Consider the following 25,212-nt stretch of genomic DNA (forward strand, 5'->3'; position numbering starts at 1 on the left):
AGGGAGACACAATAGCTGCTTTCAAGCATCTTTAGAGGTCTCAGTGTAAAGGTACGGCGAAATTGTTGCTATCCAAAAGATAGGACAAGAAACAATAGGTTTAAAATATAAAGAAATAGTTTTCAATTGGCCAACACGAATCATTTCTTAACAGTGACATATTCAAAAATGGGCTGACTATCTTAAGATATGGTGGACTCTGCTAGAGATGTTCAGATTGAGGCTGGATGGCAATGTGTTGTGAGTACTGGGTAATACAAGGTTCCTGTACCAGACAAAGGATTGAAGTAGATGTCCCAAAGATCCTTGCCATAAAATTCTATGATTCTATGAAGTCAGTCTGGAAAATAATTCAGTTTGGGGAGTTCTATTTGAATCAAATTCCTAACTGAAACTTCATTCAGTCTTAACTGCCCCCACACTACTACCATGTTTCTCACAAAATAAGGCCGGGCCTTATTTTTTTTGACCCCCGAAAAAATGGCTAGGCTTTCTTTTCAGGGGTAACTTAATTCCCCCCTTGCATCCTTGGGTGGGTGGGCGGAGACAGCTTGGATGTTCGGGAGACCTTCCGCCACGTTGCTTTCCCTTCTCCCTTGCTGCCGTGGCATTAGAGCAATGCCGCGGCGTTTGGCGCAGCCACATGCGGCCAGCCAGGGCTCCTCCCTGCAACCGGAGCCCTGAGGAGACACTTGGCTTCAGGCGCTCCTGTCGCCACCTTCCCTTTGCCTTCGAAGGTAAAACGAATTATTTTAACTGCGACACCCTATTACAACAAAGCCTCCCCTGCCCGAGAGGGCAACCCAGCCCACATGGGGAGGCGAATCTCCCGGAGACCGCAGCTCAGGATCGGCCCACCTCAGGAGAGTGCCCAGCCGCCATCCCTGCCTGGTGCCGGGCAGAGGCGCAAGCGCTCCGCCTGAGGCGCCCAGCGCAGCTGACAGGCAGGCCCTCCTTCCCGGCAGCAGAGCTCTCACCAAGGCAGCGGCGCCTCGCCTGCAGCTCGCTTTCGCGGCTCTGCTCAGCCCGCCTGCGGCTCTGGCGCAGGCCCTGGCGGGATGAGCGGAGGGCCCGGCGGGGAGGTGCTCACTGCCTTGGTGAGAGCTCTGCCGCCGGGAAGGAGGGTCCTCCTGTCAGCTACGCTGGGCACCCCAGGTGAAGCTCTTCGCGCTCTGCCCGGCACCAAGCAGGGATGGTGGCTGGGCGCTCTCCCGAGGTGGGCCGATCCTGCGCTGTGGCCCGGAGATCGCCTCCCCATGTGGGTTGGCTGCCCTCTCGGGCAGGGAGGCTTAGTTGTAATAGGGTGTCATTTTTAAAATATTTCACTTTACCTTCGAAGGCAAAGGGAATGTGGTGACAGGAGACACCTGAAGCCCAGTGTCCCCTCAGGGCTCCGGTTGCAGGGAGGAGCCCTGGCTGGCCGCATGTGGCTGTGCCAAACGCCGGCATTGCTCACACCGTGGCAGCAAGGGAGAAGGGAAAGCAATGGTGGCAGAAGGTCTCCCGGTATGAAGTGCCCCACCAATGCAGGCAGCACCATATCCGGGCATGCAACAAAAGTACTTCCTAACGGCAAGCCCCCCCGCCATTCCCCCCCATTTTGCATGTTTAATATGGGCCTTAATTTGGGGGGAGGGGCTTAATTTGATTTTATGCCAATAAAACATGGTGGGGCTTCTTATTAGTGGAGGCCATATTGTTGGAGAAACACAGTAACAAGGGTTAAACCCTTTTTGATATCCTTGTCCATTTCACATTCTCTGTCCAGTTCCATTTCTTACGGAGAGGCATTGGAATAAATCCTATTCTGCCAATTTAGGAGTGATATTTGATGTGTGGAAGGCTTAGTGCTTATTCTTGAGATTGAGAATTCCATTGTTGCTTGCATAAATAATGTTTCTGGTCATTGGGTCATTGACTCAATTGGATGCAAACCCATATAGAGAATAATATTACATTTTGGATTTCTATGATTTACTGTTGAACATGTTGGGTACAAATCACAGTAGCTATATCTGTTGTGGCTCCGGGTTTGGATTCTGCTCCTGTGGCAGATATGAGTTCAAGTGATGAGGACATGGCAGCAAAATATGAGCCGGCATTGTGTAGTGATTGGGATAGTAACCAGGATGAGGAGATGGATGTAACAAGGGAAGACAGACCTGAATTAATAGAGTTGTCAGGACCTTCGACCTCCTCTGGTTCTTTATCTGATCAGCAGCCGGGAATGGCTGACAGGGAAGGCATGAGAGAGTTTTCCAGCGGAGATGAGAATTTGGAAAACTTATGGTTAGACGTCAGAAACAGAAGGAGGCTGAGAAGACAAACCCAGTTAGAAAGAAAGCGTAGAGCTAGTCAATAATTAGGGAAATTAGCACGTTTCATAAATGAATAAAAGGACACAGCTGGGCTGGTGGAATTCGCCAGAAGCAAAGTGACTAATTGGGAGTGAAGACATACAGCAAACTCTCTAAGGCTTGTGATTTACTGCCACGCCGGACAGAGTGGGGATTTATTGCTGTGTATTGGAATTTACTCCAGCCGTTCTCTTGTGGGGGTTTGTTTTTGATTTGAATTACTTCTGAAACGGCTGCTTTTTGTTTTACTCGCCTGCAATTAAAGGGGAGACATAACATATATCCATACTATATTTGAAGGACATCAAGCTGCAGAAGGAATTCCAGAGCTAAAAATTGTCCCATTTTTCTTTATTCCAATGATTTGGAATTATGATTATGATTTTTTAATTTGAAGAATGTTAGATGGACATCAAAGAAAAATCCTAAATTTCTAGTAATTGTTCTTTCAAATATATGCATTCAGTTGAAAGCATAATACGATTTTACTGATGAAGATGTACAGTGAAGGCTCCTGGCTATAGTTCTCCTTCCCCTTCAGTTACTAAGAAACAAAGTACTGTAGTAACAATCTGCAGCAGCCATACCAAGTATCCTCAAATGGTGCATAATCTGTAAATTCACATTGCTAATTTATCTAAATCAGCTAAATAAAGATTTACACATATTTAGATGAGATATTATTACAAGTATGTCTCCTCCAGATTAGTAGACCATTCCAGACAAGTGGCTATCCAGTCTCTTCTTAAAAGCTTCCAGTGATGGAACACCCACAACTTCTGAAGACAAACTGTTCCACTGGTTCATTGTTCTCACTGCTAAGAAATTTCTCCTTAGTTCTAGGTTGCTTTTCTCCTTGATTAGTTTCCAACCGTTGTTTCTTGACTTGGCTTCTGGTGCTTTGGAAAATAGCTTGACTCCCTCTTCTTTCTGGCAGCCTCTCAAATATTGGGATACTGCTATCATGTCACCCCTAGTCCTTTTTTCACTAGACTAGACAACCCCAATTCCTGCTTGAAGAGGATATTCTAACACAAATCCCTTGGCCAGTTCTTAATTCAGCTGGCAAAAAAAATGTAATGAGTAATTGTCATGCTACCATAAATACCCCATATCCCAGCCATAGGACCTATACCAAAATGTTCCTCATAATGTGATCACTTGTAGGTTTATTATTTGATATTCATGTGATATTCTCCAAAGCATAAGACAGACCTATAACACTGTGTTCATGTTTTATCTTAGATATTTCTCCAGCTTTCTGCCACTTAGTTCCTTCAAGCTGTACGTCTCCCAGATTTCCCTTTTATCCAGTTATGGAAGGATGGAAGATTGTCCCTTATCAATGAAAGTGTGAATTTGAAGACTGCTTCTTCTTGTGTCACCTGACAGATAGTTTTGGAAGTTTCTTATTTAACCTGAGGAGAACAATTGCATCCTCCCTAATTCCGTTTTCCAAAGACATATGTAGCTGTAAGCACATTCAACCCAGCTCATAGTTTCATTGATCATCAAAACCAATCTCACTCGAGTCTTTATGTCCATATTTATTTTCCTCTTCAAAGCATATGGGCAGGGCTAAAGCTGCCATTTAATTGACCTCAGTATTAAAAGTCCCATTGAGTTGAGGGGTGCTTCTAAGTAACTATAACTCTGAACAATTTATCTCTCAGGGTTCTTATTCTGGGACGTCAGCCAAAAATCTATCCTAAGCTTTATTTGTGTGTGTGTGTGTGGGGGGTTGTTATGTGGGAGGGCACTAGTTTTCTTTTCAATATTTCAAGGGGCTTTTTTGTTGTTTGCTTTACCTTGAGCCATTTTCTTTCAGTCTAGAATACTTTTCTTAATTTTTATTTTTTTTTGCATTCAGAGAAGAAATGAAACTGATTTTACTTCTATTGCTTTTATTAGTTTTCCCATCTCAGACTTGAATTCCAATTGTAGTTGACATCCATAAAACACTGATAGATAAGAGATCTCCCAGCTTAGTAGCTATACCAGAAAGGAAAGGATAGTAGTTTAGGAATAGAAAAGTTCTTAGGACTCACCCTTAATGGTAGTATGATAAAGATTTTTTTTTTTTTTGGAAAAGACCAATCAAACCCATTGGAGTTATAAAAATTAATAATGATCTCTATAGTGTACAGTAAACATGATCCCTATGAGCAATATAACCAGAGAAACCTTTTTTCATATTGTCAGATACCTTTCTATTTGACACTGGTTTTTTTAAAAATAAAAGTTCATCTAATTTTTAAAAATATGAAATTGCCACAATGTTCTGACTCAGCCTTCACGAGTCCCACTCAACAGCCTACTCATGAGGAGCCTACTCATGTTTTATTTAGAAAGGCAGGAATACACTGCCTTTCTCACTGACAAAGCTCCAGGTCACATATCTGTAGATGATTCACAAGATGTAGCAGTCTCTGAGTTCCCCACAGGGAGCCTCAATTAGCACTTCAATCCCCACACAAAGAGTCCTGACCAATCTGGATAGTGGCAAGGAAATCCTGGCAAGGAATTCACCAGAAGAAACTCTTCTGGACCATGAATGGTTGTCTCCAACAACCGTGGCTACTATGCCCCTACTCCTTATATCCAAGCCAGGGAGAGGCTTGTTAACATCTCCTTCTTTTCCTGAATAGCTGGCTCTCAGTCCTACTTTGCTCTCCTCTCCGCACTTCTCTGTGCATATACGCATCTGGGAAAGGCCCTACCTGTCCCTCCGCCTCACTCAGCTTAGGCCCTGAAAACAGCTGTCTCTCCACCTGAGCATGAGTAGATGGGCCCTGTTCTGAATTTGCGTCAGGCCCCAATGATAACCCAGGCACCACCCTCCATCTCCTCTGACTCATCTGATTCATGGTACCATGAACACATAGTAATATGAAAGCCCAGATTAGTAGCATCTTTGTTTATAAGAGTGCCTCTTGGAAAACCATCTTAGGAATCAGCAGTGGTGCATAACTATAGTTCAATAATTTATAAGAAATTTTGCATGGAAATATATAGAGAAATGAGGAATATGGCAAAGAAGAAGCATACTAATTTACTTCTTGTTGTGGCCTGGTAAACAACCATTTAGTAAACAGACAAACTTCAATATTTTTTTAAAAAAATGTTTGATTGGAAAAGATTTGCTGTAATACTCTAGTGAAGAAAAGCATATTTTAAAAAATTGTAAAACAGAATATTTTTTTTTCCTAATCTAAATTTGAGAGCTTGATCCATACCTCAACCTCTCATAGAGCTCTGGAACAGCTGAGCTTCCTCACTGTACAGTAATAAAAGATGAATTGTAAATTTACTTTTCATTCTTTGTAAAGCTTATGACCCACATGAAAACCTGTAAGATTTTGCATAGCTAGAAAGCCTAGCACTCAAGGGTGGGATTCTACCAGTTCGGACCGGTTCTTTAGAACCGGTTGTTATGATTCTGCGCAGTTCGGAGATCTGGCAAATCATGCCCCTGGTTGGCCCCGCCCCTCTCTGCCCGTCCCTCCCCTCTCTGGCCAGTCACTCCTTATCGCACATGCGCAACATCGCTGACTTGGTTCTACCCTGCCCAGTCACTCCTTAAGGTATTTCTTTTTTCCCCTCCTGACCATCAGCTGTTCCTATAATCAGCTGTGCCAGGATTCCCTCCCTGTCTTACTGCTTCACCCAGGAGGCTTCCCTGAGGCCCAGGAAGGCAAAACATGGAGGGAGGGCATAGCCCTCCCCCACACTGCATTTTTTGCCTTCCTGAGCCCCAGGGAAACTTTCTGGGAGCAAAAATGCCCCCCCAGGAGGCTTCCCTGAGGCCTAGAAGGCCCCAAAATGGAGGGTGGAGATGTTGCGTGCCCCCTCCATGCTTTTTTTCTTCCTGAGCCCCAGGGAAGCCTTCTGGGAGCAAAAACGTCCCCCCTTAAGTTTCCCTGAGGACTGGGGGGTGCTGCCAAAAAAAGGCCACTCCCACCCAGTCACATAGCCATGTCCACCTAGCCATGCCCATAGAACCGGTTGTTTAAAAAAAAATGAATCCCACCCCTGCTAACACTGGGTTCATACATTTGGCTAAGCCATAATGTGATTTGCTTAATGTTAGTTTAAAAAGATAGATCAACCTAGTCATTATAATCCATAATAGCAATAGCACTTTAGGCTTATATATTGTTTTATAGTGCTTTACAGCCCTCTCTAAGTGGTTGACAGAGTCAGCCAATTGCCCCCAACAATTTGGATCCTCATTTTACCCACCTCGGAAGGATGGAACGCGGAGTCAACCTGGAGCCAGATGAGATTCAAACTGCCGAATTGCAGGCAGCTGGCTGCTGCAGAAGTAGTTTGCAGTACTGCACTCTAACCACTGCTGTCTTAGAATAATCTGAACTAATTCACCATGGTTTATTTAACAAACCGTTATTAAGGTATGCTTTATTTGAATACAGAAACCCACAAAAGACAATGAAGTACATAATAAATTTGTGTAGTCAGAAATGTAATTACAAAAATGGAGCTTGCTAATGGGAAAATAATTCTGCTGTTTTTTTAAAGCCAGAGACGTGCTTTTAAAATTGGAGTCTTTGGCTTATTTCAACATATTGCACATATTTTTGGAAGCCTTTCTCATGGATACTGGCTGTTTCTCGCATTAACATCTGATATGGATACCCAGTCAGTCAGTCATTTCTTTTCTTTTTTCTTTTTTTTTTGTCTCTGACAGACTCACTTTCAAGAGATTCTTATGCTAGACTGGCAATAGTACAAAAATGAACAAAATGCTTGGCTGAAAAAAAATCATCTGCTTCTATTTTTGAGCTTATGTTATAATTGATCAAGTTCTTGTTTTTCATAACCACTATGCAGTCTAAAATAGGCTATAATAAAATAATTTGGGCAAGGCTTTTTAATGCTGTTTAAGAAATAGATATTTTACAAGCATTTGCCCCCTGCATTCTGACCACATAAGCCTGAATACAAATACAGGGCAATATATAGGACTCTCCTTTACTTATGTTTTTATTTGCATGGGACTGGGTGCAAATTTAGTTTCTATCTGGGAAGGATGATTGGGCTTAGAGTAGGGGTGTGTCAAACTCATGTCATCACAGCATTGTCACATGATGTATTGTGACTTCCCCCCCTTCGCTAAAATGGGCATGGGCGTGGCCAGCATGCGACACATCCAGCTTGGGGGCTACAAGTTTGACACCCTGGCTTAGAGAATGGCATTAATTTAGACTGTGTATATTTTGTAGAATGTATATATTTGTAATTTTCTTTACCACACTATAAAGTATCTCAATTCTTGTGAAGAAGAAGACACATAATTTTGTGTGTACATACACATAAATAAATAAATATATACATCATACATACATACATACATACATACATACATTTTTTTCTATGAGGCACAAAGTCTTGTCAAGAGTATCTCTGACTAATAGATTCCCTGCCATATAATAGACAATGAATTGTGAAATACCTTAAAGTTTTGCTGAATAGTTATAGGGGTGGTTTCATGAATTTCCTAGTAAGCAAAGTAAAGCAAACATTTTAATCTTAAAGGTTGCTCTGACTGCAAAGACATCTTGTCCTATAGTGCCAATTGTGGGAAAACAAATTGTTTTTTAGGCAAAGAATCTCTAGAGAAATATTTAGAATTTTTTTTTATAGCACAGCACAATTTCCCAGGGTACTTCAATAAATCACTTAAGAAAATATAGGAATATATTATTAGTCTGGAGCCTTCTGAATAAATCACCAATGGAGATAACATAGGTTGAAGACCCTTTACATGAATAATGTTCCTCTCCTTAAGTCCTAATTTATTTATCTATCTATCACAAAGGCAGCAACAGAGTGCAATGATTCAAGTATTGAATTAAAATTGAAGAGTTCAAATCTATTCTCTACCTTTTGTGATGTATATCACAAGTCCATTCTGTATATCACAAGGCTGTAATAAAAATAACAAAAAAGAAGACATGAATGCAACATACAAAGCCAAGATGTCCTAGAAGAAAGATCTTCCGCTTTGAAGATTTCCTTTTGGGAAGATATTTTCCCCAGTGGATTTTACATATACTTCTTTTAAAAGACAAACGTGAACTTTACTGAATTGCATCTTTGTCTTAAGAAGCTTGAAAAACAGTAGCACTGGAAAATTTCATATAAAAACATATAATTCCAAAGCTACTTTTGCCCTTCATAAGTATTTCCTTCCAAAAAAGTTTATCATATGAAGTGTCATTTCATTTCCAGACATCTCCATTCTGCATTTCATAAAAGACTTCAAAGTCAACTTTCTCCCCCTAAGTATTTCTATTAGAATAGTCATTATTGGATTGCTTATGGTCTTTGGCCACATCATTATTTAGAGCACTGTATTGCTATGTGATGACACTCTTCCATCACATTGCTGCTTTTTTTGTTTCTGCAACTTACATTAGTTGGGATGTAGAATTTGTCTAACACTTTATTACACTTTTCATGCCTGAAATGAATATAAAGAGAAGAAGATAAGATAAACAAGTGTATCCACAGCTTTGAATTGATCACTCTCCCTCAGTCCTGATTACCTCAAAGGGTGGTTGGGAAGTTGAAGTGTGGGAAGCTATGAATATCACAATGAATTCCTTCAAGAAAGAACATTGTTTTATTTTAAGCAGTAACAAAAAAAAATAAACAGCCATAATTTATCACTTGGCAAATGCAACTCTTCTGCTAGCCAAGCACATCCATGCTCTGAGAAATGTAACTGCATATTTCTTAGTTGATGCTTATGACATATGAGCCTTGTGGTGCAGTGGTTAGAGTGCAGTACTGCAGGCTACTTCTGCTGCATGTCAGCAGTTCAAATCCCACCAGGCTCAAGGTTGACTTAGCCTTCCATCCTTCCAAGGTGGGTAAAATGAGGACCCAGACTGTTGGGGGCAATATGCTGACTCTGTAAACCACTTAGAGAGGACTGTAAAGCATTATGAAACATTATAGAAGTCTAAATGCTATTGCTATTGCTATCTGTGAGAATCTTCTATGCAGTTTGAAGTGCAGTTTAAATCTTTGTAGATTTAAGATAGTGGATATCTTAAAAGTTGAAAATCATATTGTAATATCACTCCTGCTCAATCTGTTTTTAGATGTACTGTATGATTACTATTACTGCATACTTACTAAGACATAAATTCATATATCTGTTTCTCTTAATTTAAAAGCATTTTGTTAAAATTATGTATTGCAGCGATTGCTCTGAAATCCTCTTTTTAACTTGAATATTGTTCCTTCCTGTCTTTCTTCTTTTGATCCTAAGCAATAAGGCTAAACTGCCATTATATGTTAATTGACATAAATTATCACATAACTATTGCAGCACTTGGGTGAAGGTAATGTTGACTGTTATTATGAATAATAATGTCCATTGAAACAATATTATTGACCAATTATACATTTAATCTGTACCACCCAGGAAGTATTATGTAGCATATTATACAATTCCATGTTGCTTATTTAGAGATCAAATGCAAATCTCTAACAGCACAGCATCTTTGTATCATTGACCAAGTGACATATTAAATCCCATGGTGTGCAACTGAATAAATTAAGAACAGACATTTACAGAGAGGAATTTAGGAGTAAGCTAGAGGATTAAAGCAATGCATTTAGAGAATTGTTTTTTTTTAATGGTTCAAACCCGTAGCTTATTTCACAAAAGTTCCATTCTGGTCTGCCCTCTACTGACACCATATGTGTCATACTCTCATTCTCCTGGGGAGATATATTCCACTGCCCTTCTCCTATTTAGAACAGGGAAATATAAAAAGGTTCTTTCAAGATCAGACCGATACCTGAGTTGTCCAACACAGTGAGTCATTCAGTGTCTGATCAGATACACCCAGAAAATTCAAAAGCAAGACATGACAGTGCTGATGCTTTTGCTGAGCAACTGGCAATTTAATCCTTTGATTCTGGAAGTAGCTGAAAATGATTTTCTTCAACCCAAAGACCTCCATTCTCGATCCCAGACTGCTGGCACTGATATGCCAATGGATTTCAAGACAACTCATTGGGAGAAACAGCTATTAAAACAACATAAAAATGTAGGAATAATTTGTAACACCAACACCATTGTTAGCTTTCCTTATTGATGGCTCTCATTATTTCCAAACTTCTTTACAGTTTTATTGATTTTGGAGTCTACAAATGAGCAACTCTGAAGATAATTCTGAACCAGGATACAATGTTTGTATGATTAGGGATGGGCAAAGAAAAATGCCGTTCTATTCAATTGGTTCTTAGACTAGCTGATATCTTATGGTATGTATCTTCACAATTATACCCTTGATCAAAGTAAGGCTAATATTGGTCCACATTGTCAATTGGGATCTGTCATTTTGCTTCTCATCCTGCATTCTGTGAAGGAAGCCTTCCTTTTGGAGTTCATAGCACCCCGGTCATCCTTTGCAAACAGACCTTGTGCATGCCACTGACTTTTATTGATTGATTGATTGATTATAAAGGAGTTCTTGGAGTGTTTGCAAACCTTTGAAAAAAATTAAGAGAATAAAACATGGTAAAAAGTGAAATAAATATGTAGATGTACATATAAATATGTATGCAGATAGCTCAAACACTATCACATACATCACAATAATTTTCGATAAGAACATTAACACTATCAGAGCCTAATTGCTAACATATTCTGTTAGGTTTGTTAATTTTCCCATCCATAAAATGATATATTGCTCCATTATGAATATAATGAATTTATGGAAATCAGCCACAAGATATAGTAATGCTGTCCTCCAGTTCAGATGGCTTTGAAATGGAATTAGCCTAATACATCAATCACAGATTTATAACTTCCTATTAGGCAAGAAACAGCCTTCCAAGTTTAGAACCAGCATTCCTCAAGCACAATTAAACAAACAAATAAACCCAAAATACTTAGTTTCTGGTATGAATTTTTCAGACCTATTTCTTTGGAATTTTTCTGGTAAAGTATCTGAATGGAATCGGTTATTATAAAAGCTGTTCCATTGTGGTGTTTTGACTGTAAGAGAGGTTTCATTCATTAACAACCTATTTGATTATTTGTGGGGGATTTCTATGAAACAAAACTATGGATCTAATGCTAATGTATAGAGTTTCACTATTTAATATTGGATCAATCTATATATAAAATATAAAAGGAATTCAAGTTGTAACTTGGATGGGAAAAAGTTGGATATTTTGTTAGTCAAATGTTAGTCCTGATGATAACAATAACAATATGTAACTGGACTTGGACAAGATTTTCAATCTCCCTTAGGGGAAAATAGACATGAGGCAACTTTAATCTCTTGTGACCAGTTGGGAAAAAAGCCACATATTTCAGTGGCTATTTCAATTCTTATTTTTAACTGTATTATTTCCCAAGGACAAGTATGTACTATTGCATCATTCTTACTATTCCACATTCAATGTCAGCAATGTATTTTTTTTAAAGTTTCTACATTTTAGATCTGGATTGTTGTAGCAAAATCTATTCATGAGTTCATAAATATTAAGTTACATTACATCCATTAATTTATCTAAGAGAGGGTTCATTCTCTTAGTCAATTTCACAGTAGCCTTAACTTCCCAGATGGCTCAGTCTAGACAATTTGAAAACCACTTCTGTAACACTGTTAGAAAACTTGGGACTTGATTTTTTTCAGCTAAGGTTACTTGTTGAACTATCCCACAAATATCACAACTTTGAAATACGCTGAATTTAATGTAAAGCATGATTGTCCTGAAATCCTGTCATGAAAATATTAGTCAATGTAGATTTTGAGGAAAAATAAGGATCAGGAATGTGGGGTGGTACATTTGTCTTAGTCTAGGGCAGAGGTGTCAAACTGGTAGCCCACGGGCCAGGTGCGTCATGCATAGGCCACGCCCATGCCAGCTCCACAAAAGGGAAAAACATCACGACACATCACATGAAGGCAATGCGATGCTGTGAGTTTGACACCCATGGTCTAGGGCTTCTGTTAACGGATTCAGAAGATGGCAAAGTATAACTTAGATTTGGATCAAACATGATACGTCACATGAAGGCAATGTGATGCTGTGTTTGACACCCATGGTCTAGGGCAGCGGTTCCCAAAGTGGGCAGTACCGCCCCTGGGGGGCGGTGGGATGCCTTAGTGGGGTGCTAAGAGGCAAGGGGACCGGTAGGGGGGCGCTAAGAGGTGGCAGGGGGGCATTTGAGGTGCCGGCCCTGCAGGGTCACCCCATTGACTGTTGCACTGCTCAAATGCGAAAGCTGCGCGTGGTGTCTCGAATGCAGAACCTGTGCGCAGTGAGCCTTGCAAAACCTGGAGGGGAGGGGGAGGTGGCGGAAAGGGGGCGCCTTAGCTTGCAGGCTGCCCTCTCCAGTGGAAGTGGCGGAGGCGTTCCAGAAGGCCTAAAAGCAAAACCCTTCCAAGGTGCGCAGTGGAAGGGGTGGGTGGTCCAGCGTTAGGGCCCCCTTCCCTGGAGAACAAGGGAGCGTGCAGCACCTGCCCGGCCTCCGCCTCTCCAGCCAGCTGGGCTTGCATGCAGGATGCGGGTGGGTGCAGCTGCGGCTCTCCAAGGCACGTGGCTTGGTTCGGTTCGGCTCTATGTGGCCGGGCCAGACCTAGAATCTAGCCTACCTCTGCAGCCCGGTTCTTCTGACCGAGACCTGTGCTTGCTTGCTTTCCAAACGATCGTTCCCTCCGCCTCCCCTCTGCCGGTCTGGGCTGCTTCCACATGCTTTCCTCCTCTCGGGTAGAGCGTAAAGATGGGCGGAGCGCTTCCCCGAAGTTGGGAGTCTCTGAGCGTGTGCAGAGTGCCTCCCCTTGTTTGGCCCAATGGAAGTGGACCTTTGGTCGAAGCAAAGAGGGTGAAGTCAGCCACATCGCTGCCCTGGGGAGGTTGGCATTGCAAAATTGGATGCCAAAGAAAGAACTGGGCCAGGGGGCTGGAGAAGGGGCAGAGGGGCAGCTGCATTAAGGAGCAGGAAGATCTTAGCCATGGTTTATTGAATCCACTGGAATCAAACAGCATGCTAAACTCTAACCAGAATGGCTGGGTTGATATATTCAGCCCATGTTTCTCAACCTTGGCAATTGGTGTGGACTTCAATTCCCACTCTGGCTTTGCTCTACTTTCCCAAAGTGCTGCTGCTGTTGCATTCTGTCTGTCTATCTGTCTGTCTATTTATCCATACATACATCCTAAAGGTCTTTCTGTCTCTCTGTCTGCCTTCCTGCCTACCTACCTACCTGCCTGCCTGTCTTTCTGTCTGTCTGTCTACCTATCTACCAATATAGATCTACCTACTACCTAACTACCTTTCTATCTATCTACCTACCTACTTATCTACCTACCTGTCTGTCTGTCTGTCTACCTACCTACCTATCCATACATCCATCCAAAAAGTCCTGCCTGCCTGCCTGCCTCTGCCTCTGTCTCTCTCTCTATGAGAGAGGGAGGGAGGGAGGGAGGGAGGGAGGGAGGGAGGGAGGAGAGAGAGAGAGAGAGAGAGAGAGAGAGAGAGAGAGAGAGAGAGAATGCATCAGGTTGAAATGAGGCCTAGTTTAGACTGAGGCCCTTTTCCACATTGAAACCTCTTTGTCTTCTATTAAAGGTTTTGTTGACAAAACATGGCCAAGACTATCAGGAAGCTCTCACATTTTGTTGAGGCTTTAAACAGGATCCATTGGACCAGACCTCCACCCTAAAAAATTACTTTCCCCCCAATGTATTACAGTGCCAATTCTGAAGAAGGCAAAACCAAAATATACTGGTAAATTAGAAGGAGAACACACATACACATGCTCCCTTCTAATCCTGCTGGAGCAGTTGACTAGAATAGATATCTCATTATCTTTCTCCTCCCTCCCTCCCTCCTTCTATATTTCTTTTTCTTTCTGTCCCTTCATTCCATCCCCCCTCTTTCTTTCTTTCCATTTTCTCTTTCTTTTATTCCTTCTCTTTCTCTCTCTCTCTCTTTTCTCTCTCTCTCTTTCCCTCTCTCAGGCTCACCCCATTGACTTGGTGCACTGCTCTGCTCGGACTTGCTTGGGCAGGACCTCCGGTGCAGCGGGCTCAATGGGGTGGACCTGCGGGACCAGCACCTAAACGCGGCAGTGGCGGCACGTTTGAAAAGTAGAGCAAAGCCAGGGGCCAGTAATTTTTGCTGCAAAGAATCACAAAAGCTTCTGGGTTGTGTACAAGAAGGGACACACGTGTCAATGCAATTCAACAACATAAAATAAAGAAATACAAATAAAACAAATCAACAAGATTCGGCAAAGCATATCTGATTGGATTCTATTCACTACTAGAATCTAATCAGAGATGCTTTGCCGATTCTAGTCCAATGACCTGCTCCAGCAGGGTTAGAAGGGAGTGTGTGTGTATGTGTGTGCATGGCTGTCAAAACTCCAAAAACAGGTCAAGTACCTCTGGGGAAGCCAGTCATAAATTAGAACACTTGCTAAACAACCAGCCACTAAGTGAGGACCACTTGTATTTGGTTTGCCAGTCACCTGGCCACACCCACCCTACCACATGATCACCAAACAACACCTACCTGGTCATGTGACCAGCAAGCCACGCCCAGCCAGCAAGCCATGCCAGCCAGTCATGTGACCAGCAAGTCATGCCCACCCAGTCACATGACTAGCAAGCCATGCCCACCCAGTCACATGACCAGCAAGCCAGACCCTCAAATTAGGCCATGCCCACATAAATTTGAATCCCACCCCTGGGTGGGGGGGCACCAAGGATGAGTTTGTTGCACCAAGGGGGCGGTGGACTGAAAAAGTTTGGGAACCACTGGTCTAGGGCTTCCGTTAACGGATTCAGAAGATGACAAAGTATAATTTAGCTTTGGAGGAGAAAATGCTGAAGGATCCAGCCACAAAGTTTCTGCCAATACATGATTATGATGGCTTTTTCTATGCAACAGGTGATCTGTGCTTTCAACCGGCTCCTGTATAAAAATGATGAGCATTGTTTTTTGTTTTTTTTTAATACCTTCGATTCAGATCCAGGATCTTAGGACACGGTGATGCCACGAAGCCTCAGACCTCAATGGCTCATGCTGAGCTGATAGACCTCATGTCTTTGAAACCGGTGGTTTCCAATGGAATAATAATAATAATAATAATAATAATAATAATAATAATAATAATAATAATAATAATAATAATAATAATAATAATAATAATGTCTGAGAATCCGCAAAGAGATGACTTTTACTTTCTTCCCAGAACCTTACCCACTTATTCAGCCTTGGCACGTTTCAAGAGCGTTGGTCTGTATTCTCCCAGAGAATTTTTCCATTCCATCAACACTTGCCTCGCATCTCTCAGTTTCCTCCTTCAGCCTGGGTCCCTCCCGATCCCCTACCCGTCCCTCTTGCTTCTCGCCCTCTCGCAAAGATCAGGTGTAGTTAAAGGGGGGGAGGGTGAAGAGGAGGGGGAACCGCGGCCTTCGCACATGCTCGGTACCGGGCGGGCGTTGCAAAGAAAAAACCAAGAACAAAAAAAAGAGGCGCTGAGAATGAGCAGCAGCAGCAGCAGGAGCTGCCGGCTAGGGCAGAGACCGCCGCTAGACCCGCCTTGACTCCGCCCGGCTCCAGGCAGCGGTTGCCGCTCTTAAATCTGCCCCGGCGTTGGCCGCTGTAGCTTCCAACCCGCCGACCGCAGCGGTTGAGCTGCTGGCTGCAACGGAGGCAGACCGATTGACAGACAGACACCGGGAGGATCATGGCTAAGGCTCGGCCGGAGGAAAGTCCGTCGCTTCAGGCAGAAGCCGGAGCGGCGGCGGCGGCGGCTGCTGCGACCACAGCGGCTCTGCCTGGCTCGTCTCTGCGGAGAAAGTCACGTTCTTTGCCGGAGTCGATTTGGCATCAAACTCTGAACGATTAATCCCGCCTGAGATTTTTTTTTTTAATTGTTATTATTTTTGTCCTACCCCCTTCGCGGAATCGAGGTAAAAAGGATTCAAAAGTCATTTCTTTCTCGGCTCCTTCACTTTTCCGCTTCAAAGATACTGCGCGGCTTTTCCGCCTTTTTTATTTGATTTTTTTTTTTTTTAAGGCCGCTCGGCTACTTCGGACTGTCTTTGCCGGGATCCGACTCTTTCCTAGATCTTGAGGGGGGAAAAAAACAACACACACAACGCGGATCAACCACATGTCGACGCAAGCCGGGCTTCGGGACAGTTTGCTAAGGGGCCAAAAAAGAAGCTAGTGGCTTATCCGATCCAGCCGGGGAGCGCGAAGTCAGGAGAAAGCGCCGGATAGCAGATCGGCGGGAAAGAGAAGAAAAAAACAAAAAACGATTTTTTAAAAACAAGATATTTGTTTCCCCGGATATTTCTCCTTTTTCTTCTTCTCCCGGTTCCCTCGGTTATTCTGTCCTCCGCCTTCGGAGGAAGACTCCTTAAGGTAAGGCTTTGCAACTTTTTAAACAGTGTTAGGGGGAGGTCTTCGTTAATTATATCGTTATTTCATAATTGCTACTATTGTTAAGAAGAATTTCCTGCCTGACCTCCTGTTGGCCACGACTTTTTAAGTATTTCCATCTGTTGGCAAAGAAAACTTGTTCTAAGTGTGTCAGTCCGGTCTGGTTAATTGGCTCCTGGCGCCCTCTGGTGATCAGCCACTGGCCGGCCACAGGTGAAAAGAAAGATACGTATGTATGTATGTATAAAACATATACGTATGTATGTATGTATGTATGTATGTATAAAACATTATAGCTATTAGGTGCAAAGGGGAATAAATTACTTATAAGCATATCTGGGTGGGGAAACTGAAATGCTTTGGGGCGATATTTCAAAAGCCCAAAGTCATCAAGGCTCAGCCACCCTTCAAATTGGCTTGGCTCTCAAAACTGGTGTTCTTTGCATCAGCTGGCAGGGAAAGAAGGAAATAGATGTAACTGACAAGGGGCATAGTTGATGGGGCTTCTGGGTGGCACTGACTCCTAATCGATCTTAAAAAAAAATGGAATTGATTCATTCAGGGGTAAAAGTTTTCAACCTGTTCTGAATGCTCAAGCACCGTGAAGGAAGTGGATGAAGAAGCAAAGCATTAGAAATGAAAACTCAAAACTTATTTATTTCCGATACTAATTTGATCAGAATAAGAATGCCACCATGTCTTCATTGGTTTTTTTTTTAAATGTATATGTTGATATTAGTTTGTTTTTAATGATGCATTTTGGTTTTTCTTTTTAAAGCAGAGAAGTTCATCATAGCAAACAAACAAACAAACAAAAAAAGACTACAGAAGCAGTGGAAGAAAAAGTGACCGGTGTTTCACATTTTATGCACCCTTTTTAAAATGTGTTTTGTGACAACGACATCAAGGTAGTAAAAAACCTTCACGGAACAGGAGCCAGTTGCACAGATGGATGAGAACATGGCAGTCATGAAACCGAGCATTAAAACCACCATCCTCTTCCAGGAAGTTCAAATCAAGCAAAGCTTTCATTGCTTAAGTTTTGGAGCTGCTACAATTCTGGCTGACAAAAATATTTTGCTAAACCTTTCCACCCACAAAAAGTAATGTATGGATATTTTCAACCCACATGAGAAATGAAAATGAAGGCGCACAATTCATTCTCTGTATGGTCCCTTCTATACAAAACTACATTTATTTCCTAATGCTTTGATATATGTCATGTTTTTGCTTTCTTTTTCAGTGGCATGAATGACTATATGTTTTGAAGAAGAATAATTCCATTATTAACAAAGTAATGAGTTGGATATGACAAAAAAAGATCCTTGCACTTTATGGCTTGCTAAAACATACAATATCCTTTTCAGACCCAATGTATCAAGTATACATGGACATTAGTGAGAGATGACATTCTCTTTACTTTTCTGTGTAGCCATACAATGTCTGTCAGTGTATTTGCAATTCAACGTAGAGCTGTGCCTAATGACCTTGTTGTCCAAGAACTCTGTAAAAGTTTTCCTTTCCCTATGTACAGTAAAGCACTTTCAAGCAGATTTCCCCACTGGTAGGTTGATCTGTGCTTGAAATTTCAACATTCCACCCGCCCACCCCACCAACAGAGGTGTATAACCGTAGTGAGGAATCTGCCTAATGGATCATGGCTCTAATGTTTATAGGAAATTCCATATTTCTAGCATTAGTAATGTTGGCAGTCTCTACTTTTGAAGAATCTGTAAGCAATTACTCTGACTGGGTGACTTTTACAGATGATGTGGATCAGTACGAGAAGCAGAGGATGGAAGCTTTAGGAGCAAATCAGAAGATGGAAAAAACAACCCTGTATCCAAACTTATATTTTGGTGCTGAAGAGATTCCAGCTCTGAGGCAAAAGTCTCACACCAGTCATCTCCACCTCTTTAGAATATTCCGGAGTGCGGTGTCTACAATGCTGTCCAATCCCTCCTATTATCTACCTCCTCCCAAACATGCTGATTTTGCTGCCAAGTGGAATGAGATATATGGAAACAATTTGCCTCCCCTAGCATTTTATTGTCTCCTCAGTCCTGAAGATAAAGCTGCCTTTGATTTTGTTGTCGAATACATGGACAGAATGGCAGGATATAAAGACTGGCTGGTGGAGAATGCCCCAGGCGATGAAGTTCCTCTTGGGCATTCTTTAACTGGATTTGCCACTGCTTTTGATTTTTTATATGCCTCATTGGATGATGTTAGGAGACAAAAATATTCTACCAAGATATGGACTGTGACCGAGGAAATGTACGAGTACTCCAAAGTCCGGTCTTGGGGCAAGCAACTTCTTCACAACCATCAAGCCACAAATATGTTGGCATTGCTTATTGGGGCCCTGGTCACTGGAGGAGGCATTGAGTCCCAAGCAAATGCCTGGAAGCATGCTGTAATAGATGTGATGGAAAAAACTATGTTTTTGCTAAATCATATTGTTGATGGTTCCTTGGACGAAGGTGTAGCTTATGGTAGCTACACTGCCAAATCCATCACCCAGTATATTTACCTGGCCCAGCGCCACTTTGGGATTAACAATCTTGAAAACCACTGGCTCAAGATGCACTTTTGGTTTTATTATGCCACCCTTTTGCCAGGCTTTCAGAGAACTGTAGGCATAGCTGATTCCAATTATAATTGGTTTTATGGTCCAGAAAGCCAACTGGTTTTCTTAGATAGGTTTGTCTTGAAGAATGGGGTAGGCAATTGGCTTGCACAGCAAATTAGAAAGCACAGGCCCAAAGATGGCCCAATGGTACCATCCACTGCCCAACGGTGGAGCACCCTTCATACAGAGTACATATGGTATGACCCCAGGCTAACCCCCCAACCTCCCGCTGACTATGGTGAGGCTAAAATGCATGTGTTTCCCAATTGGGGGGTGGTTACATATGGAGCGGGGTTACCAAACACTCAGACAAATACCTTTGTTTCCTTTAAGTCCGGAAAGCTCGGTGGCCGTGCTGTCTATGATATAGTCCACTTTCAGCCATATTCCTGGATTGATGGCTGGCGTAGCTTCAATCCAGGCCACGAACACCCAGATCAAAACTCTTTTACTTTTGCTCCAAATGGGCAGGTGTTTGTTTCGGAGGCCCTTTATGGACCTAAGCTTAGCCACTTGAACAATGTTTTAGTATTTGCTCCATCCCCTACAAGTCAGTGCAATCAGCCTTGGGAAGGTCAGCTGGGGGAATGTATGCAGTGGCTTAAGTGGACAGGGGATGAAGTTGGGGATGCATCCGGGGAGATTATTGCCTCCTCTCAGTATGAGGAGATGATGTTTGTGAGTGGTGAAGCAGCTTCTGCATATTCATCAGCCATGAAGCTGAAAAGTGTGTACCGCTCCTTGCTTCTACTAAATCCTCAGACGTTACTTGTGGTGGACCACGTGGAAAAGGAGGAGAACTCTCCTATTGATGCCATCAGTGCCTTCTTCCATAACCTCGACATTGACTTCAAGTATGTCCCATACAGGTTTATGAACAAATATAATGGAGCCATGATGGATGTCTGGGATGCTCACTATAAAATGTTTTGGTTTGACCATCATGGAAATAGCCCTGTTGCTAGGATACAAGAGGCCGAGCAAGCAGCTGAGTTCAAAAAGAGATGGACTCAGTTTGTAAATGTCACTTTCTCTACAAAGAGTAATATTGCGAGAATTGCCTATGTTTTTCATGGGCCTTATGTCAATGTTTCTAGCTGTAGGTTTATTGACGATGCCCAGTCGGGGTATCGGATTTCTCTAAACGTCAACAGCACAGAAATAGTCTACTCTGTTGTAACAGAGTATCTCAATCTGTGGACAAGGTTCCGTTATTTAGGATTTGGTGGCTATGCCACAGTAACCACTCAAGGAAAGGTTACACAGTTTGGCCTGGGCACTAAGATGATAGGGAAGCAGGGACTTATTCATAAAACCATTTTCCCCTTTGGCTTTAAAGTGAATGTGATAGCAGGATTTATTTTGGGGATTAGCTTGGCCATATTGGCTTTTCACTGGCGATTTTACATTTCCTTTGGTAAGCTTTTGCGCTGGGTCTTAATCCTGGTGATCACTTTGTGGTTTATTGAACTTGTAGATGTGTGGAGCTCCTGCACTCAGCTAATTTGTGCAAAGTGGACTAGCAGCTTGACAAATATGGAACCAAGTGAAGGGGAGGACCAAGGGCATTCTAATTTGCCTAATGTTATCATCACTTCCCTCCCTACTTCAGGGGCAGAAATTCTGAAGCAGCTCTTTTACAACACTAGTGATTTTGTCTATATCAAGATCCCAACGGGTTACCTTGATATCCCTGAAACGGAGTTTGAGGTTGACTCATTTGTTGATGCTTGTGAATGGAAAGCTTCGGATGTTCAGAGAGGTCATTTTCGGATCCTCCAGGGCTGGCTGCTTTCCTTAGTAAAAGACACAAAGCTTCACTTACAAAATATTCATTTGCATGAAACCAGCAGAAGTAAGTTGATGCAGCATTCTTCCACTAGCAAAGACAGAAAGAGACGGTCCAGGAAGAGAGAATCTATTATAGAGCAAAGAAACCGCCTGCGAGGAAATTCAGACAAAGAAACTGAATACATTCGGGAACTGAGGCAACACCTTGCCTCTTATCCAAATGCCCGCCCCGTCCTTAGTCTGACTAGTGGAAGTTGGACATTAAAGTTACCTTTTCTTCAGGAAGTCATTGGTCCTTCCCTGAGAGTACTTTATGTGGTTCGAGACCCACGTGCCTGGATCCACTCAATGTTGTACAAAAACCAGCCTAGCCTTTACTCTCTGAGGAAGGTACCACAGCACCTGACTAAGATGTTCAAAGGAGAAAATCATGAAGAAAAATGTGGTTCCAATTCAGGCTATGCTTTTGAATATGAAGCGCTGAGAGAGAAGTTCACCGCTTCAGATTCAAATGCTGTCTCTGTGATGTCTCATTTATGGCTGGCCAATACAGCAGCTGCCCTGAGAGTAAATAAGGGCTTGCTGCCAGCAAACTACCAGCTGATCAAATTTGAAGATATTGTCAACTCTCCCCAGAAGACGGCTGAAACCATCTATGACTTCCTTGGCATGCCTCTGGCGCCAGCCAGCTTAAACCAAATACTATTTGCTACATCTACCGGTCTTTTCTATCTTCCTTATGAAGGAGAAATCTCTCCGGCGGGCATCCATGCTTGGCAGCACAATATGCCTCCAGAGGAAATTAAGCAGATTGAGGATATCTGTTCAACTTTAATGGACCATTTAGGGTATCCAAAGTTTACTGATTTAAAAGCTGCAGGCCAGCAATAGTTTGCACTAAGGATCTCTGAGCTCTTCAATTTGTAGATAAGAATCTGGTTTATTCTTGTAAAAAAAAAAAAATGTATGTATAGTCTGTGACACTTGCAGAAAGAGATTATTTTAAACGAAACAAAACACTTGCTCTGGTATGTTTTCACCCAACCTTGCCTCTCCCCCTTTAAACGAAATGCCCTTTCCCTTTTGCTGCCTTTGAAAATAAAGCTGTGTGAATCTTTACTTTCTGTTCCAGATGGGTACTAGATAGCTCAGGGGAGCGGTAATAGGATACAAGAGCTTTTATTTCATTTCTAGGGTATCAATATGAATCCTAGCTAAGCAGGAGAGTTGCCAAATGTTGCTACCATCTGCGAGTTATTTGGCATGGGGAGGGGGGAACAGGAGGCAGAACTCAGCCTTAGTTTTCTCCAATCAACTCCTTTTATCACCAAACAGACTTCACATTTGGCAAGCACTGTCTCCCTTGGGCTAGATTTACTGGCCTGCTAGGCTTGTCCTTAACCACGCCAGTGATACCCGAGAAGCTGTCAAGTCAACCTAACCAGCCAGCTAAGTAAGGCTGTCATCTATGGTTACCAGACACGTAAATGGAACAATTGGATGCTGCAGATATACTCACACATCTGTACAAATATCTTGGCAAAGTGTCTGCGGTCCTGTTGGCAGCCTTAGCAAAGATTGAAAACAAAAACAAAAAAAAAACCCTCCTCCCCACAAACTGACATGGAAAGAAAATGATGTTTCTCAAAAGTATGCCTCTGTCTCAACAGAATGGAATTCCGAAGGTTATCAGGGTGTATATTTCGGGATGATGTTTCTATGGTCATAGTTCGGTGATTAAGAATGATGATGTGGCATAATTATAAATCCTATTACAGTTTGAAGTATAAGACTTAACTTCTCAATTGCAAAAGCCTGCTAATGCCTTTAAGCTAAGGTTTGTTATTGGTTTACCAAGAATGCATCTGGTCAAACATTCCTCTTCTAGCAAATCGGACATTTTAGAATTCTGGAAGCCTAGGAAAACAATCTGAAAAACAAGGTGTTTTTTTTAAAAAACAAAACAAAAACGCAACCAGCTTCTATATTACTGCTAATTGATTCTACATATAGTATAGGATCAAAATAAATCTTGTCCTGATTTTTTTTTTCCTCTCAGATTTCTCTTAACCGTCTGTGATACTTAGTTGCTGCAGTCTGTTCCTTCTCTGTCCCAGAATTTCAGTGAGGTTTCTTGGGAGAGAAATTCTTATGGTTGAAGTTGGCAGAATTTGAATATAGTTCTGCTTCTGGGGTTCAATAGGAGAGCATCAAAACAATATTTCCTGTGGCAGCTACCTTTCTCTTTTATTTATGTGTTTGCTTTTAAGTGAACAATATGGCTAATAGGTTAGTGAAGTTTCTTACAGCATAGGTCTTTTTAGAATATTAAAAGAAAAAAAGAAAATACTTGCTCAATTTTTTTTTCACTGTCTTCAACCAAAATGATGTGGCAGTTATAGATAGGCCAATAGCTAACTTTTTCTAGTTCTCAAAAGATGCAAAAAACCCTCCCCATAAGCTGACATCGAAAGAAAATGATATTTCTTAAATGCATTCCTCTCTTCAGTAGTGGTAGCATTTCAGGTTGATAAAATAACAGAGCTTAAAATGTTTTATTGCATGAGGCTCTATCATAGATCTTTAAGCCATTATTTTGCACACATTTTATAGGATAAAACACCGGGTTTAACAGTAAGAACAGTCCTGTTAATTCCATCCCCAATTACAAACAGACATGCTATATTTCCCTGGCTAGAAAGGGGAGATTACTTGTTTATTTCTGCTTCAGTATGTAGGTATTAACTGTAGAATGTTTATGATATATGATACAGAGCCATGGCGGCACAGTGGTTAGAATGCAGTATTGTAGGCTAATTCTGTCAACTGCCAGGAGTTCGATTCTGACCGGCTCAAGGGTGACTCAGCTTTCCATCCTTCCGAGGTGGGTAAAATGAGGACCCAGATTGTTGGGGGCAATATGCTGACTCTGTAAACCGCTTAGAGAGTATTGTAAAGCACTATGAAGTGGTACATAAGTCTTATTGCTATTGGTATATTCAGCTGGTTTTTTTAAAAAAAAAAATTTAAATTTGTCATGGGCGCCCAACTGCGATAGGCTCTGGATGGCATATCAAACCAAAAATGATAAAAGCAATGAAAAACTAAATAACACAGTCTGGACTAAATCATAACAGCAAGAAACCACAACACACACACACACACACACACACTTCCGTACAATACATTAATATCAGATCCAGGATCAAAGCCAGGTTTCAAGAACCCCAGGAGAGTGGCAATATTTATTTTTGGTTCCTGAGATTAGGGACTGTGGTCGAGAAGGTATGCTTCTGCAAGATGACAATTAGTAAGAGAAGGGACTTGGAGTGCACCTACTATATTATTCTACAGTTCCTGTTTGTCCTTAAAGCTTTTTGAAGGCACTGAATTCAAGGCCTGTTTTATTCTAATTCCAGTTAAATTCTACATATCTGGGTCAAGATATAAGCATACAATTCTAATTCTGAATGCAATATTTATTCAAAAGTATGGTTGACTATATTGCTTTTAAAAAAAATAATAGGAACCTGATTGAGAAGAAAGGCTTTTTAAAAAGAAATCAGCAAAGCATCTAATGTCAAGCATTTTCATGGTTATGGTTAAAATGGTTAATTAGTAATTATGCTTAGGATTATAGCATTAATACTGTGACTTTAATTTATAAATTTAAGCTGAGGTGTCTTCTTTTGTTTTTCCCCATTGCTTGGCCTCTTAGCATTTTTCTCTTCTGACTCAAATCCTGGTTCATTGATGATGATAAATAATCTCATAAGTTCTTCAAACTTTGTATATACACTGAGCATGGTCTAATTTTATTTTTAAAAAACTGCACTGAAAGATTTATTTAACTTAAAAGACTTGATTTCTGTTTTTTCAACAAGTCATCTATTCTTATTTTCTGTGCTTTGAAACAGAAAGTGTTGTGGGAGTTTTCCTAATCTTTTCCTCCATTTTCTCTAGGGAAAAATACAATT

General features: G+C 41.7%; 1 protein-coding gene and 1 long non-coding RNA gene across 3 annotated transcripts in view; one reads left to right on the top strand and one right to left on the bottom strand.

Annotated features, from left to right (window-relative positions):
* LOC148131445 (uncharacterized) overlaps positions 1 to 15,863 on the bottom strand; it is a 40,131-nt gene extending 24,268 nt beyond the window's left edge. Inside the window, exon 1 of the long non-coding RNA XR_015748861.1 lies at positions 15,622 to 15,863. This is a non-coding gene — a long non-coding RNA (uncharacterized LOC148131445). The remainder of the gene's footprint in view (positions 1 to 15,621) is intronic.
* DSEL (dermatan sulfate epimerase like) lies at positions 15,705 to 24,758 on the top strand. Of its 2 annotated transcripts, none has more exons than XM_026671976.2 (2): positions 15,705 to 16,794; positions 17,591 to 24,758. In XM_026671976.2, exon 2 carries the CDS (start codon positions 18,470 to 18,472, stop codon positions 22,124 to 22,126), a length of 3,657 nt encoding a protein of 1,218 aa, XP_026527761.1. In that variant the 5' UTR covers positions 15,705 to 16,794; positions 17,591 to 18,469; the 3' UTR covers positions 22,127 to 24,758. The 2 variants fall into 2 exon arrangements, with proteins under 2 accessions (XP_026527761.1, XP_026527762.1); XM_026671977.2 differs by having other exon boundaries at positions 15,904 to 16,794; positions 17,594 to 24,758.
* Positions 24,759 to 25,212: the final 454 nt, after the last annotated feature.

Source organism: Notechis scutatus, chromosome 3 (assembly GCF_049901735.1).
Source record: "Notechis scutatus isolate UNSWTSFEM ecotype Mainland chromosome 3, rNotScu1.2, whole genome shotgun sequence".
Lineage (NCBI taxonomy): Eukaryota > Metazoa > Chordata > Lepidosauria > Squamata > Elapidae > Notechis > Notechis scutatus.